Source organism: Melopsittacus undulatus, chromosome 18, assembly GCF_012275295.1.
Source record: "Melopsittacus undulatus isolate bMelUnd1 chromosome 18, bMelUnd1.mat.Z, whole genome shotgun sequence".
NCBI classification, from domain to species: Eukaryota; Metazoa; Chordata; class Aves; order Psittaciformes; family Psittaculidae; genus Melopsittacus; species Melopsittacus undulatus.
The window spans coordinates 643,287-659,045 of NC_047544.1; the positions used below are offsets into that span (position 1 = coordinate 643,287).

General features: G+C 49.2%; 1 protein-coding gene across 1 annotated transcript in view; it reads left to right on the top strand.

The window, feature by feature from the left end:
• The first annotated feature begins 6,873 nt into the window (after nt 1–6,873).
• The window catches only part of LOC115945941 (tetraspanin-15-like), a 39,897-nt gene continuing 31,011 nt past the window's right edge, over nt 6,874–15,759 (top strand). Inside the window, exons 1-2 of the mRNA XM_034070491.1 lie at nt 6,874–6,970; nt 13,480–13,665. Coding sequence (XP_033926382.1) covers nt 6,884–6,970; nt 13,480–13,665 — 273 coding nt within the window. The 5' untranslated portion in view covers nt 6,874–6,883. The remainder of the gene's footprint in view (nt 6,971–13,479; nt 13,666–15,759) is intronic.

Consider the following 15,759-nt stretch of genomic DNA (forward strand, 5'->3'; position numbering starts at 1 on the left):
TGCTCCCACACACACAGATCTTATGACAGGTTTCTGGCTGGGAATCCCTTTTCCTGCCAGGATATCAAGTGGATCCTGCTACTACTTGGTGCAAATAGGAGTTGTTGAGAGCTGATATTGCCTGGCTTTGGGCTGGCTTTTAACGATGTGTATGGTGAGAAACAGCAGCTTTGGCATCACACCAAGATGATGAGGTGGTGGCCAGTAGCACCCATTGGTCCATGACATGTATGGGTTTGTGGCTTATTTGATTTAGAAGCAGTTCACATTTGTGGCTTGTACTGAGATACATGTCTTCTACTCATGGCCAGGGCTGTTTTCTACCATGAGATAGTGGCTTTTCTCTCCCTGGTTGAGCAGGGTTCTCAATGCCACCATTGTAGAGGGTTAAGGTTGCTTTCTGTGCTGCTTGGACTGAAGTTTGGCTTTTGGCTTCTTAGAACAACTTAGCAAAGGGACTGGCTTTTCCCCTATTGTATTTGCTACTGGTGCCTTCAGATGCTCCTCCAAGGTGTGTTAAAGGATCTTATGATGGCTACAAGAGGGAGCTGGGAGGATTCCTTAGTGGGAGTTGATGAGCATGTGTCTTGTGATGGCCTGAGGTATAAAAGCTTTTAAATCCACCTATGGAACAAGCTTTTGAGGGGGGAGTAGTCATCAATGGGCTTATTTCAGCCATTGTGCAGTTCTACTTGTGTTGATGGGAGGGAGCTTGGAAAGAGCTATGTATCACCTTACATACCACAGCCTCAATGGACATTCCCCAGTTCCCAGGCTATATCTAAGCAACTTAAATTGAGCATCTGAGCAGCAAAATCTCTCTGCAATATCTGCTGTGACTTAGTGCAGAAAGATGCCTCTCTCTGTGGTGCTGGTTGATGGTGGATCCATCCTCCATCCTAGCAGCACAGATGATCCTGCAGCACAGTCTTAGCTGGAAAAGTCAAGCAAACCACTGGAGGAACGTTTGCTGGGGATGGAATTAGGGCTGGTTGATGGTGGTGGCTCCCAGGTTGAGTGAATCCTAACAAGCTTTGAGACTTCAAGAAGCTTTTGGGTTTTAAAAGAGGAAAATCTGCACAATTCAGGAAGGGAGAACAAACAGGGCAAATATGTGCTTAGAATAACTGGTGGGTGATGAAACCCATCTCGCTCCACTTGGGAAGGGGAAGGTTTTCTTTCCCCAAGATGCTGGGTGATTTCTGCAGCCCAATGGCTTTATTATTCAGTGTATTTGGCAGGTATCTTGTGGCAGTGGATTAAAACAGGGAATAAACCAGGTTGGAAAAGACATTTAAGATCACGTCCAACCTTTACCGCAGCACTGCCAAGGCCACCACTAACCCATGTCACCAAATGTCCACAGCAGAGATTAAACCTCAGCACAGGGTGAGGAATGGGTATAACAGGAAAGCACAGCACATCCATCCTCATGTCTCAGGTGGAGACATAGGTCTGGACCCCACACAGACTGTGGGGTCGAGGTGCAGGGGGGTTATTTGTAGGTTTTGGTTAGTTTTAGTGTTGGGGACCCACAGAATGAGTTCATTTGCTGTGAGTTAATTACTGAGGCTTCTTAATGGAGTGAAATGCAGTGATTCAGTGTTTTGGAAAGGTCTTTGGGGCTGTGGCTTCCCAAGTGGGTTCTACCCAGTGCTGCAGGGTGTATAGAAAAAGGAATCAAATCCCTGTTTTTCTGACTTTTATGAACTAATAAATCATCTTTTTAGAAACAAAAAAGCCAGAAAAAGTCAAATATGCCACAAATGAGATAAAACTTCATCTGTGTCGTGCTCTTCTGTGCTGGAAAAACCTGACATCTTGGGGCTATAAGCCCAGCAGTCTCTATTCTTTGGTGTGTACTAGCCCAAATATGAGTATATTTTGCTGAAGTTGTGTCAGATGTCCCACCGTGTCCATTTTTAACCCAGCTGAGCTCTATGCATCAGCCCCAGCACTGAGGCTCAGCAGAGGAATGGACCAGGATGGAGACATCAAGGTAGTGGAAACTGGGGGAATGGGAGGGACAAAAAGAAGTGACCCCAGTGAATGGGGACTACTGGAAGGAAGCAGAAACTTGGGGAACATGTGAACTTAATCCCCAGCGGAAGGCAATGCTGCCCTACCTTCCCTAATGAGATTGCAGGGCTCCGAGCTGCGGAGGCCAGGAGGATCAGTCACTTCCCAAGGGGAAAATAAACTTCCCAAAGGATATAATAAAGCAGATTCATGGAGGACTGCTCTGTCCCATGCTATTAGAAGTGATGCTCTGCAGACTGCTGCTGACCCAGAGAGATGCTCAAGTGTGATTGAATCACAGGAGTGAGCTTAGTCCTCATCCCTGCATCACCAGCATGGGCACGGTGGCTGCAGCGTGCTGCTGATCTCCCCATCCTCCTCATGTAATCAGTGTTTAACAAATCAGCAAATTGCACACTGATGCTTTGCGTTTATTCCTGCTCATCATCTTCCAGCATCGCTTGCTTATTATCTTAACTCCTCGCAACCATTTCTCCTCCCACCCCCTGCTGCTCACTTTGTTCTTTATAGCTGCCACACTCGCAGTCATAGCAAACCAGCTGTGCTGTGCTTTGCAGCAGCATGAAAGAGCCCCCACTTTAATCACTGCCTGCCCAGGAAAGGAAAATAGAGGCCAAGCTGTCATTCGAGTAATGCAGTTGTACCATGGAAGGTCTTTTCATTTGCTGCTGGTTATTAAACAGGTTGGTGCTTTCAGCTGCTGCAGGAGGGGGTAGCTACACAGAGGGAAGTGTGGATTGTGAGTTCTGGTGCTTAAATATAGCTTGGACTTGGTGTGTAGTGTGTAGGGTTTCATTTGGAAGCTGGCAGCTTGGTTTATTCATGGCCCAATAGAGAGAAACAACTTCTGTGTGTGGCTCCAGCATCGGGTATAGGAAGTGTTTGGCTAATTTGTAGAGCCATAGAATCCCAGCCTGGTTTGGGTTGAAGGGACCTTAAAGCTCATCCAGCTCCAACCCCTTCCACTGGAGCAGCTGCTCCAAGCCCCTGTGTCCAACCTGGCCTTGAACACTGCCAGGGATGGGGCAGCCACAGCTGCTCTGGGCACCCTGTGCCAGCGCCTCAGCACCCTCACAGGGAACAGCTTCTGCCTCAGAGCTCAGCTCAGTCTCCCCTCTCTTGGGCAGGTTCAAGCCATTCCCCTTGGCCTGTCCCTACATCCCTTGTCCCAAGCCCCTCTCCATGTTTCCTGCAGCCCCTTTAGGCACTGGAGCTGCTCTCAGGTCTCCCCTTCAGGAGCCTTCTCTTAAGGTCCTCTCCATCCTTGTGGCACAATTTCATGTGCAACGCTAAATCTGGCTCAGTTGAGTTGGGTTCCTGGCCTTGCTGGGCTCTCTGTGCAGTGATTTGTAATTAATATGCTGGGAGCTCTGCTTGGGGGGAAGAAACAGCATCTTTATTGCAGGCGCTTGGTATGCTGGCTGCATGCAGAGGAGACCGAAGCACCGCCATGGGCACACTAACAGCACAGCTTGGTCCCTCGGAGGGTTTAGAGTGTTATCTGCAGACTCAGGGTTTGGTTTTAGTGGATTGTTATAGGAAACTTTCTGCCTTTAAAGCCTGTGGGGGTTTGTGGGGTTGGGAAGGGAATCCTCTGTGCATCCTGCCATTGAAAACCTCCCTCCAGCAGCAGCATCACCTCCTCAAATGGCCTCAAACCCCCAAAGTTTGGCTGCTGGGTGATGGTTTGAACAGTCACTGCTGGTCCTGAGCACTAAACACCAGCTGAGTCATTTCTTCCAGTGGTTAATGATTGCCTGGGCCTGATGCTGCCAGAAACGATGTCATGTTAATGATTAAAACCCCTAAATAAGGGTTTATTCCTTCCCCATGTGCAAAGTCACCCTCTGACCTTCCCCAGCTCCAGCAGCATGGGGAGAGGGGAACATACTGAGGAATAAACCCATCCTGTTCCCATCACCCTTCCTGCTCCCTCCAAACCCTGACAGCCTCATGCTGCAGCAATAGTAGATCGAGCAAAGCTTCATAGTCCTGTTTAAATGCAGGATTTATTCCACTCTATGTTAAGCTTTAAGAGCTACTCCTGCCTCTGCCTTGTGTCCAGCTGGGTTGTGCATTGTCCAGCCATTATACATTAGTATGAGTAAATGGATGCTTTCAGGTCCTGTCTATTTAACTCTGAGTGCATCTCTAGAGAGGGAAGCAGAAAGTGTCCATATGCGTTCGTGCTGCAGGAAGAACACTCGTTCTTCATGCTCTCCTTTGCAGAAAGAAATGTATGGTATAAAATGTGACTCCCTTGGAGTAAACCAGTCAATGTAAAGGTTTCTGGGTGCCTGGTGAAGGGACAATGCCGAATTCCTGCCGGTGCATGGGAGGGTGGGAGCTGGAGAAGGAATTGCCACTGCTTTTGCACATGGGCTTTTGTTTGAATGAAGGCATTTAAGCTCCTCCAGGGAAGAAGCTGTTCCCTGTGAGGGTGCTGAGGCGCTGGCACAGGGTGCCCAGAGCAGCTGTGGCTGCCCCATCCCTGGCAGTGCTCAAGGCCAGGTTGGACACAGGGGCTTGGAGCAGCTGCTCCAGTGGAAGGGGTTGTGGTTGGAGCTGGATGAGCTTTAAGGTCCCTTCCAACCCAAACCATTCTGGGATTCCATGAATTTTTAAGGGGAATAGGACATCCCTGATTCACATATAGGACTCCTGCACACCTGCAATGCTCCCGGCCCCAGTTCTGACTGAGAGCACTTTGGCAAGGCACCTTTCCTTTAGGAGTGTACTGATGGTGTTGTATAGGGGTACCTGGAGGGTTTTATTCCTGTTCCGATTCCTGCAGCCACAACTATTTATAGGAGTGAGCTGTGTGGTGTAATTCACCGTGTGCGGAATATTGGGTGTTTATTACAAGCTGATGGGGAAAAGGTGCTGGAGAAGAGCCTGTGTTGTGATGCCCTCCCAGTGTTCTGCCCTGATTTACACTGCTAGAGGCCTGGGGTTTGCCTGTGACTCAGTGGAGAAGGGCAGAGAGCCTGAAATTGCTGTTGAAACCTCCAATGAGCTGAATGGTGAAATATGGCTTCAAATTAACATGGAAATTGTAGGCATTATTTATGGACCTGATGGTTTTAAGTGTGGTTTAAATCTGCTGCTTTGGACCTCTCCGAGCTGCTTGTGAGAGGAATAGGCTTTTTCCCTGCTCTTTTGCACAGTAAGTTGAGTTCTGGAGTGCAGCAAACATCCTATCAATAGGTGAATGCACAGCAGGTTACTCACCAAGTGCTGTGATTTCTCTGTGCCACGAGTTGAAAGCAAGCCCTGAGTCCCCTGTGCCAGGCAGTGTTGAACCTGCCTGAGGTTAGAACAGCAATCACAGGGGCAAGTGGGTATAGTTCTTTTAGTTGACTGCTCTCCTGGCTGAGGCATCCTCCCATAGCACAGGAGGAATGAAATCACATCTCCCTACATGTCTTTTGTTCAATGCTGGCTGTTGGGGGTTCTTGTTCCAAGCAAAGGTTGGTGAAACTGTGGAGCTGTTGGAGCGAGCACAGAGGAGGCCATGGGGATGCTGTGAGGGCTGGAGCAGCTCTGCTCTGGAGCCAGGCTGAGAGAGCTGGGCTGGGGCAGCCTGGACAAGAAGAGAAGGCTCCTGAAGGGGAGACCTGAGAGCAGCTCCAGTGCCTAAAGGGGCTGCAGGAAAGCTGGAGAGGGGCTTGGGACAAGGGATGTAGGGACAGGCTAAGGGGAATGGCTTGAACCTGCCCAAGAGAGGGGAGACTGAGATGTCTGCTGTTACCCTTGCAGCCTCTATACTCTTCTGCTACATCTGCTATAAGTTGGGTTAAACGCAGCTCCTGCATCTTTGGTGCAGGCCTGAGTCACTGTTGTTTCTTCAAACCCTGCTTTAAATTCTCCATTTGGCTTCCCCAGAGAGAAGCAGCATCTTCCTCCCAGGAGGGTTTGAACCACTTCCCAGGCCATGAGCTGCATTACAGATGATTACAGATTCTTCTTCCCATCTCTGACCCACAGTGAATCAAGCTGCAGATACAAAGAGTGCCCCTTTGCATCCTCAGAGACCATCTGCAGATGCAGCTTTTCCAGCCTTCTCTTTCTGCTCTTGGTTAAACATCAGTTCTACGCTCCCTAGTGCTATGGTTGTAGAGCCATACAACTGCTTCCAGGAGCCATGCGGTCTCCTGGTGCTTGTTTCTTGCTCCCCACACCTTTCCTTCCAAGCATTAAATCACACCAAGCCTGGGTGTAATCGTTTCTCTTTCCTTCTTACTCACATGAGGGCTGAGCAGCTCAAGGCGGTGTGAAAGGGAGGTGTTACACGCAGTAGCAACATACAACAGGTACATCTGGACATTGCTGGCTTCCGAGTGACTGCTTGGGGTGTATCTATCCCTCTTCTGGCTGGATTTTGGGCTGCTTCTTCCCCCTTTCCTGCTGCAGGATTGCAACAGGCTCTTTCAGCCCCTATTGCAATACATTTGGTGTTAAAAACTTGCTAGAGAATCAAATTATACACCAACAGTTGGAGTAATTACTGGGGTAAAGCTACTTCAACCTGCTCCAGTGGAAGCTGTCCCTGCCCGTAGCAAGGGATGGGAACTGGATGCGCTTTGCTCCCCTTCCAGCTGCGATCCCATGCGATTCAATGGAGCTTTGCTGTGCTCTCGGCCGCAGAACCGGCCTCAGCAAAGGGTTAACGCGGCCGCTCCTGCCGCTGCTGCCTTCCCCCTGCTCGCTCCCAGCTCCTGCCAGGCGGAAGTTGGAGCAGCAGCCCAAGTTCAAGCCTTGCTGTGTGCATGAGTACGGGCAGGCAGGAGCAGGCAGGGGCCGGCGGGCAGCGAGCCGAACCCCTCCAGCTGCAGCCGCAGGGATGGCTCCAGCCGCCGAGTGCCGGAATTCCCACCTCTATTACTACAGCATCAAATTCGCTCTGTCCACATACGCCACCCTCTTCTCGGTAGGTGCTCCGGTTGCTTTTGTGTCCTTCCCTGGTGTTCCCCCCCCCCCCTCCATCGTGTAGCTGGGATTTTACTTTTCAGCATCCCTGTTTCCCCTTTCAAGACGCCAGATCCTTGGGGTAAAACCTGGTGCTGTGGAGCCAGCACTCACTGGGTCCAGAATGGGAATTTGGGGTGAAACAAAGGGGTTTGGTGGGTTTAAGATCACTCCTTGGGACTACCCTTCCCTAGAACCTCTCTTACAAATACCTTGTGGCAGCGAGTTCCATCTGGAGCAGAAACAAGGGGATTTCATGGTTTTATCCCACAAGAACACATTGGGTGGTGTTGCCAGCTGGATCTCCCCTGCCCCTCTCAGCCTTTGCCTTGTTCAACAGGGTGGTGATATATGGTGGTGATATATGGATGATCACAGGTTGATGATATATGAAGAGATCAAACTAAAGCTTGTTTTTAAGCAGCATTGAACCATTGAGCTCCATTTGGGGCCAAGCTTCTCTGGCAACTGGAAGGCTCGAGCACATGTCAGAAAGGGGAGAGGAGCACAATAAATCCCCTATGTGCATCCTCAGTGAATGCATGAGAGATGGAGGCAGCATCTTCCTGGAGTTCATCTTGCATAACCCAGCCCATATTTACTGATATTTCATGCTGAGGTTTAAATAATCCTCTTTGCCCCTGCATGGTTGCGTTCTGGGTGTGTAGAGTGGAATGTGCACCTCGTTGTATAGGTGTCATTGCAGAAATGCCTACGTGACTTTCCAGGCAGACTGTGAGCATTAAACAGGGTCAGAAGCACTTGGAAAAGGCTTTTTATTTCCTTATTAATTAGTTTCATTTTAATGAATGAGCTCAGATGGGAGGGCAGTGCTTGCTCTTCTTGGCTGGGGATGGTGAAGCCATTGTGTCCCTGCACCAAATGACTTGTGCCCATCGCAGGGCATGAATGAGAACTATGAATAAGGAATAAAGAATAAGAATAAGCATAAGAATAAGGTGCTCTTTGTAGAATATCTCACTGATTTCTTCATACCTGCTGGGTAGGAAGGTTTCCAATGGGAGAAGAGATTCAAGCATCTCCCATTGGGTGGCCAGGACCCTTGTGTGCCTCCTGCTGCACCCAGTGGCACTAAAACCACCCAGATTCTTTAACCCACTTGTGGCTGTGGTTTGAGTTTTGGGCTAAAGACAGTGCAATATTTGTTCTTAAAAGACGAATCCTATGAGTGTGGGTTTGGATTCTCTAAAGAGATGAGTTTTGCTCAGGTTGAGGTTTCCCCAGGTGCCTTTAAGGGATGGGGAGTTGATGCAGGGTCATCTTTTCCCTTTTCATCTGAGCCCAGGTTGGGGTTGTGCTTTGCAAATGTAGATTGATAGGACAGTCTTGGCTCCAGATGCTTATTAATTGCTGGGATGTTTTGTGGGGATCAGTGGGACATTCTGGAGAGTCCACCAGCAAGAAGAGACTCAATTCCCCAGCGACTGGGAAATAGCTGCACAAACCCCATTCTGAATCATTCTGATCCAGCCTGGGATGCTCCTTGTATGGGGACACTCACATTGAATCCATGTGGATACAGGGGAACTTCAGGTTGGTGATAAGGCACCTGTGAGGGTGCTGAGGCACTGACACAGGGTGCCCAGAGAAGCTGTGGCTGCCCCATCCCTGGCAGTGCTCAAGGCCAGGTTGGACACAGGGGCTTGGAGCAGCTGCTCCAGTGGAAGGTGTTGGAGCTGGATGAGCTTTAAGGTCCCTTCCAACCCAAACCAGGCTGGGATTCTGTGACTGCTCAGCTCCTGTGAGCTTTTCATCTGCATGACCTACTTCTGGCCTCATTTGCATATGTCACTGTATTAATTTAACCCTTCAGAGCCCTGTAAACCAGATGTGACCAGGGCTGGGCTTCCCTCTGGCCAAATGTGTTTGATAGGAAACAATGATGTGGGAGCTTCTCACTTGTGTTGCATGAAGGCTTTTAACCCTCCCCCAGTAAAGATTCAGTGCAACAAGACTTGGGTTGGTTCACCAGGAAGGATTGAGGAGGTTTGGGGTGAGATGCATCACTGGTTTAGTGTTGTCCCAGCCTGCGGAAAACTGGATCTAGTGCTGCTAGATCTTCTCCAGTGCTTTCCTGGAGAGAAAGCATTGATTTATAGGTGGGATAAGCCAGAGAGTGGCTTTAAACCAAACATGGAGCAAAGGGCAGAGATGTTCGAGCATCACAGGTTGGAGCAGCTGGTTTTGTACAGGTAGATTTAGTCCTCATTGTCAAGGATTCAGTGGAGCATAGATTTGAAGAGCTGCTTCTTTCCTCATCTTACTTCTCCGGTAAAACTGAGAACTGCTGGTTTAATTGACCTTTATAAAAGCCTATTTTCCACATTCCTACATACTATCAGCAGTTAAGCATTCTATGGTGTATTTAATCACTGTATTATTAATCCCATGATTCTATCTTTCAATGACTAAAAGCGTTCAGCACTTTCCTGTATCGTGACTTCTCACCTGTACGTTACAATTGAACCTCTGTAGGAGGAGCAGGAGAGCTCTATCTGCCCATTTGGTCTCCAGAATCTGGGAAGAAGGATTCTCCTGAGCTAGGATTTGGAAAACAAGCGTTTTCCCCTTGGTTTTGCACCTCTGGTTATCTTGGATGGAGGATAAAGGGATGCCCCATTCCCCATGCTCCTCCCTGGACTGCTGAGCTCTGACTCAACATCATCTGGCTGATGGGGTCTGTGTGGGTTTGGAGCCACCGTCATCGTGACTCTTTGGTGTTCCCAAGTAAGGAGAAATCTGCCTGGTGTTAGCATGGCCTTGACTCATCCATTGAACACCATTCAAAGTTGTGTTAATGTCCCCTTGGGTACGTGGTACTTGTCGGCACAGAGTAACTCCTGTTACTTGGGTCTTTCTGGGCCTTGGAGAAGGGAAATGTGGCAGTGGGGTGTGCAGTGGGGTTTTAAGTCAGGGTAGGACTGTGCATGTCGTTTGTTAGCACTGGGAGGACCACGCAGGTCTCTTGTGAATGTGGGGAGCTGCCTCTGTGCCAAAGTCAAGTCAATGCAAGGATCAGAAGCAATCACAAACACAAGCCCATGGCTTGAAGTTGGGAAAGAAAAGCTCTCTTCAAGCTCAAGCCATCCATTTGGACCCCCACCAGCCTTATCAGCAACCCTGAGCTGTGTATTCTATTATTTCCTATTCATTAATTGCCTTCTTGACCTCCAGATCTCTAAATGACTCTACAGTCAGTGGGACAGGGGTTTCCACCTTTAACTCTTCTCTTTCCCATGTCTCTAACTTGCCACCCCACCTCTTTCCTTGCCATTAGATGAAGAAATACATGGAGAAGAAAAGCAGCATCTCCATTATCCCATTAGGTTGGAGTTGGAGCTGCACATAAAGCCTTGTTGTCCTCCATCCCTTGCCCACGCAACTCCTACGAGCTCCAAGCAGCAATAACATCAAGCAGGGCTGAAATTAAAACCAAGGGTGATTTCTTCCCAGCTTAGAAGAGGAGAATTGATGCAGGATGCCTTTATCATGAGGGCTGATGGAGCTGCAGCCACCCCCTTGGTGTTCCCTGTGGTGATGGTGTGGTTGTAATGAGATAGAAACAGGGTGATCAGCCTCTCATTGGAGGACAAGTGGAGGTTTGCTTGTTCCCTGAGCTGCATTGCAGAGCAGTTGTAATTGCTGCTGCATGTCCTGGTGTTTGCACTTTATTGAGGTGATCACCAGGCAATTAATATGTAACTACAGAGGATTTACCAGCAAACTTCATTATGAGCCTTCCCATGTCATCGGGTGTGGGTGGTAGGAAAGGGCTGTGATGCCAGGAATCAAGAATATCCACGCTGATTGAATTTCCACAGCAAAACCAACCCCCAGAGAACCCCAGTGATGGAAACCAGGGTAGCCAGGCTACGCAAGGGGTGATGCAAACTTCTCCTGCCGCTTCTGATGCTCATCTCCAGCCAATGGGTGATGGGATGAGCAGGTTTCGGTGAATACATCATTATTCCCTTGCAGTTTTTTACAGGCTTTGACGTCACTGCTTTGCTCCAAATCCAACATTTTTTCCACAGCAATGTTGCTTTTCAAGGAATGCTGCCCTTTCTCCCCAGCTATTTGCCATCCAAATCCCTCTGCCACTTATCTTGCAGCAGCATCACTCCTTGCTCGCTCTTCCAAACCTTGTTGTATTGCAGGGAGCCTTCCTTTACAATCTGCCTTTGCTGGGAGATGTGCCAGGGTATCCATTCCCTTCCTCTCGGCGTGTGCTGCTTTGCAAGATGCTTTCTTGTGTGTTGAGTAGAAGCAACTGTTGGGGTTTATTATAATTGGAGGGTGCTTTTTAGCCAGAGGGGCTTGGAGATGGGCTGGGGTCCAGCCTGCAGCACTAATCCTTAGCCAAGGGATGGGTGATCTTTTGAACTAGAACCTAAGCAAAGAGAGAGCTGAGATATTCATAGAATCATGGAATGGTTTGGGTTGGAAGGGACCTTAAAGCTCATCCAGCTCCAATCCCAACCCCTTCCACTGGAGCAGCTGCTCCAAGCCCCTGTGTCCAACCTGGCCTTGAGCACTGCCAGGGATGGGGCAGCCACAGCTTCTCTGAGCACCCTGTGCCAGCACCTCAGCACCCTCACAGGGTGCATTTCCCCATTGCATTTGAAGGTAAATAAGCAATGCATGCCCTCCTCCAAAGAAGAGGGGTGTTAGGCATAGCACTGGTACCAGTTTTCCCTACCAAAGGGGATGGCCATGGTGATGCTGGATGGAAGAAGCACCACTCTGCAGCAGCTTCATGCATGCCACAGGCTTTAAGCTTTTCAAAGGTACTTTCCACCCTGGAAAAGCCATTTTTAAGCAGCTTGTGTCCATCCTTAAACCCTTCCTCAGTTTCTTTCTCTTGCCAACCAGTGAAGTCCATCCCTTGCCTGCTGCTTCCTCAGCCCCAGAGCATCCAGCCCTGGTACCCACTCTGGGTTTGCTCTGTGCACTTGCCATGATGTCTTCCCTTAACCTCATCACAGATGGATTAATTAAAACAGGGAAAGTGGTTCTGATTGGCATATGGGATTAGCAGGGTACCCATGGTGTGCCTTAATGTCTACCCCCTGCCTTCCAAGCCAAATATATTTCCCGGGACACTGTATAAGGGATAAACATTAAATCAACCCTAATCCCAACGCACCAACCTGATGCTTAAAATAGAGTCTAAAGATGAAGCTGTGATTAAAAGCCTGTTATCAGAAATAAGCCTTCAAATAACTAAAGTGGCTGTAAAATACCACAAGTCTACATTTCACTTTCGGAGAGATTTCAGTGCCTTTATGGATGAGATGGAGCCTGGAAGCTGACAGTGATTGATAGATACGAAGTAGCTACACAAACACACCAGAACTGGTGTCCAGGTGGATTAGAGAAGAAAACTATCAACCCCTCAATAAAGCAAAGACTGTGCATGGAAATGAAGGATTGGGTTGTTGGCATGAATGAGCAGGAAGAGTGTGAGCGAGCTCATTAGGAGCAGCTGAGCTGCTTGGAAAGGTGAAAGGAAAAGGACTGAAAAGAGGTGTTTTGTCCTCTCTGGAGATGCAGTTTTTGATCTCAGGGGTCTGTGGCTGGGGGGCTTTGTCCCAGCAGATGATTTGGGATGGGGATGGTGCAAAAAGCAGCAGGAAAACGGCTCTGGATCCTCCTCCATCTCCTTACTGACCTTTTCAGGTGTCAGCTCAGTGCTGGCTGAGGAGCAGCTCGCCTTGAAGCGCTTCAATGGGAACAGCTCCTGACAGCATGAAGCACTTGGGGCAACGGCGCTGGCTTTGATGTGGAAGGAGCTGAAGGGTTGCAAACAGCCCTTTTTGGAGCTGCTTTATCCCTGCATCATTAGGCTCTTTTTCAATCAGAGCTGTTTCATCGAAGGGGGAGAGAGGAGAGGAACAGCATCCTAAATAATCTGTTGTTTCTCTTTATGGCACTTTTCATCCAGGGATCAAAAGAGCTTCTTAACTGTGCTGTGAGCTTCATGTCTCATTGTTGGCGTGTGAAGAGAGGGTGAGAGGGTTTGGGTGCAATTCAGTGCCCAAGCCAGGAGCGAAATGAGTCCTTCTGGGGATGGTTCTAAGGGTGGAGTTTGGGAGGGTGGAGTGTTGGTGTTAATCAGTGTTGGTCCATCAAAGGCCAAGTGGAGCATTCAGACAGACCATAAAGGTACAAGTAGGGAGGGGGAAAACCAAGCAAAACCTGGCTTAAAGCTTGAAACCGTATTGATCACACTGCAATTATAGATCCCCTTGTCAGCCAGAGGAAGAGCAGCCCAGCCCTGAGCAAAGGGGATGTTCCGAGTGCTGCCAGCACCATTTGGGGTTGGATGTGAATGTCCTGGAGCAAAGTGGGTTTTCCTTGGCTGTCTGGAACAACTTCCACATCTGTGTCCCTTGAAACCTCTGTTTTTCCTCATTGGAATCCAAATTGCATCCAGTATTTCCCTTGCAGATCCTTGGCCTCATGATCCTGTGTGTTGGGATTTACGCCGAAGTGGAGAGGCAGAAGCACAAGACCTTGGAAGGGATTTTCCTGGCTCCAGCCATCATCCTCCTCCTGTTGGGATTCACCATGTTTGGGGTCTCCTTCATTGGCATGGTGGGGAGCCTCAGGGACAACCGAACGCTGCTCAAGACGGTAAGGCCATTGCATACTCCCATTGAATCCTAGTGTTCCTGTTATCCATGGCTGAATGCTTCCCAGCATCTGCTGGAAGTGCTGCTGCCTTCCTCCTATGGTAACAAGGGAGTTATTTCTGGGGCTGAGAGCTCATTTGTGGTGGAGTAAAGCCTTCAGCATTAAGTTTATTTTAGCTGTGATAATGGCAATAGCAAATAGGTTTGTTCCCTTGTGCAAGGGAGGTTGTAGCAGAGGCAAAAGTTACCGCTGAAGTCCAAATTGGAAGTGATTCAGGACACTAGGGCAAAGCTGTTCACTCCTAACCTGCTTTCCACGGGGTTTATAGGTGCGTTGAGCATCCAGCCACCCATCCTCATCGCCTGCCCTTGCTCAGGAGCAGCATCTCTGCTTCCACCAAGGAGCAGGAGCATTTAATCATGGAATCCCAGCCTGGTTTGGGTTGGAAGGGACCTTAAAGCTCATCCAGCTCCAACCCCTGCCATAGTAGGGACCCCTTCCACTGGAGCAGCTGCTCCAAGTCCCTGTGTCCAACCTGGCCTTGAGCACTGCCAGGGATGGGGCAGCCACAGCTTCTCTGGGCACCCTGTGCCAGCGCCTCAGCACCCTCACAGGGAACAGCTTCTGCCTCAGAGCTCAGCTCAGTCTCCCCTCTCTTGGGCAGGTTCAAGCCATTCCCCTTGTCCTGTCCCTACATCCCTTGTCCCAAGCCCCTCTCCATGTTTCCTGCAGCCCCTTTAGGCACTGGAGCTGCTCTCAGGTCTCCCCTTCAGGAGCCTTCTCTTGTCCAGGCTGCCCCAGCCCAGCTCTCTCAGCCTGGCTCCAGAGCAGAGCTGCTCCAGCCCTCGCAGCAGCTCCATGGCCTCCTCTGCACTCACTTCAACAGCTCCAGGTCCCTCTTGTGCTGCTGCCCCAGAGCTGGATCAGGGCTGCAGGGGATTCTCCCCAGAGCACAGCAGAGGGGCTCCCTGAGCTGCTGCTCATACTCCTTTTACATGCTGAATTCCCTCTATACAGATGAGGACAAACCTCTTCCATTACCCTCACCAGGGCCAGCATCCACTGATCAGCTCCATGACAGCTCTGTGGGCAACTTGGTTGTTTCCAATGCTCATTTGGTGAAGAAATTGCTTTCGGATGAGTAATCCATGCTGGTCCATGGAGCTTTCCTGGGGGCGTGTGTGTGCCTGGCATTGCTAATGGCTTGTGTGGCACCTTCACCTCCCACTGCTTGGGTAGATTGGTTTATTAAAGCCAAACACTCTTGTACTGACTTGCAAGATTGCTCTTAGAAACTGAGGTTTTCCCATTGGATCTCTATTGCAGATGCCCTCTGCTCTGTTTGGGAGCTACCCTCAACCCTGGGTGTTTGGAGGAGTCTTCAAGTGAGTGGCCAAGGACACCGTGTCCCAAGTGATACCTGTGGTGTTCAGACAGCCCTGGTAGCTTGTTTGCTTAATGGTTAATTTGTTCTTAATTCCCTATCAACTGACTCTTCTTCCTGTTTGGATGCTCTATGGTAACAGTGGGAATCTGCCAGGACTCAGTTATACCTCTAACATACAACACTCTCTTTCCTGTGCATCAGAACAATGGGGAAAGCTCTGTATTTCTTTATGGTCTAAGCCTAGAAACCAGCTTTCTGCCAAAGCTGAAGTTATGTTGCTTGTGGAGAGCACTTCATCTTCTTTTTCATTCATCTGCTTTTAAAGCGATGCCACATTGTGTTCATTCTCTCCAGGCTTATTCCAAAGCAGGATAAGTAATTCAAATTCCCAATAATACTTTTTCTTCCTGTGCTAATACTCACAAATGGTGGTTAATCCTCTATTTCCACAACCCAGACTCAATTTGGAAGCGGAAAACTGATGCATCAAAGGATAGGAAATCTCCTTGGAGCGATGCAGGGCGACAGAAACTCAAGCTCCTTAACTGTATTTCACAGGTTGTTGACTGAATCAATGGGCACAGCTGAGAAAAAGAAATAATCCTGCCCATTTGGGTTGCCTTTTTCTCCCTGTGGATATAAGCAGCTTCACGCCTGCCATGTGGAATAAATACAGCAATACCCAGGCAAGTCATTGCACACAGTAG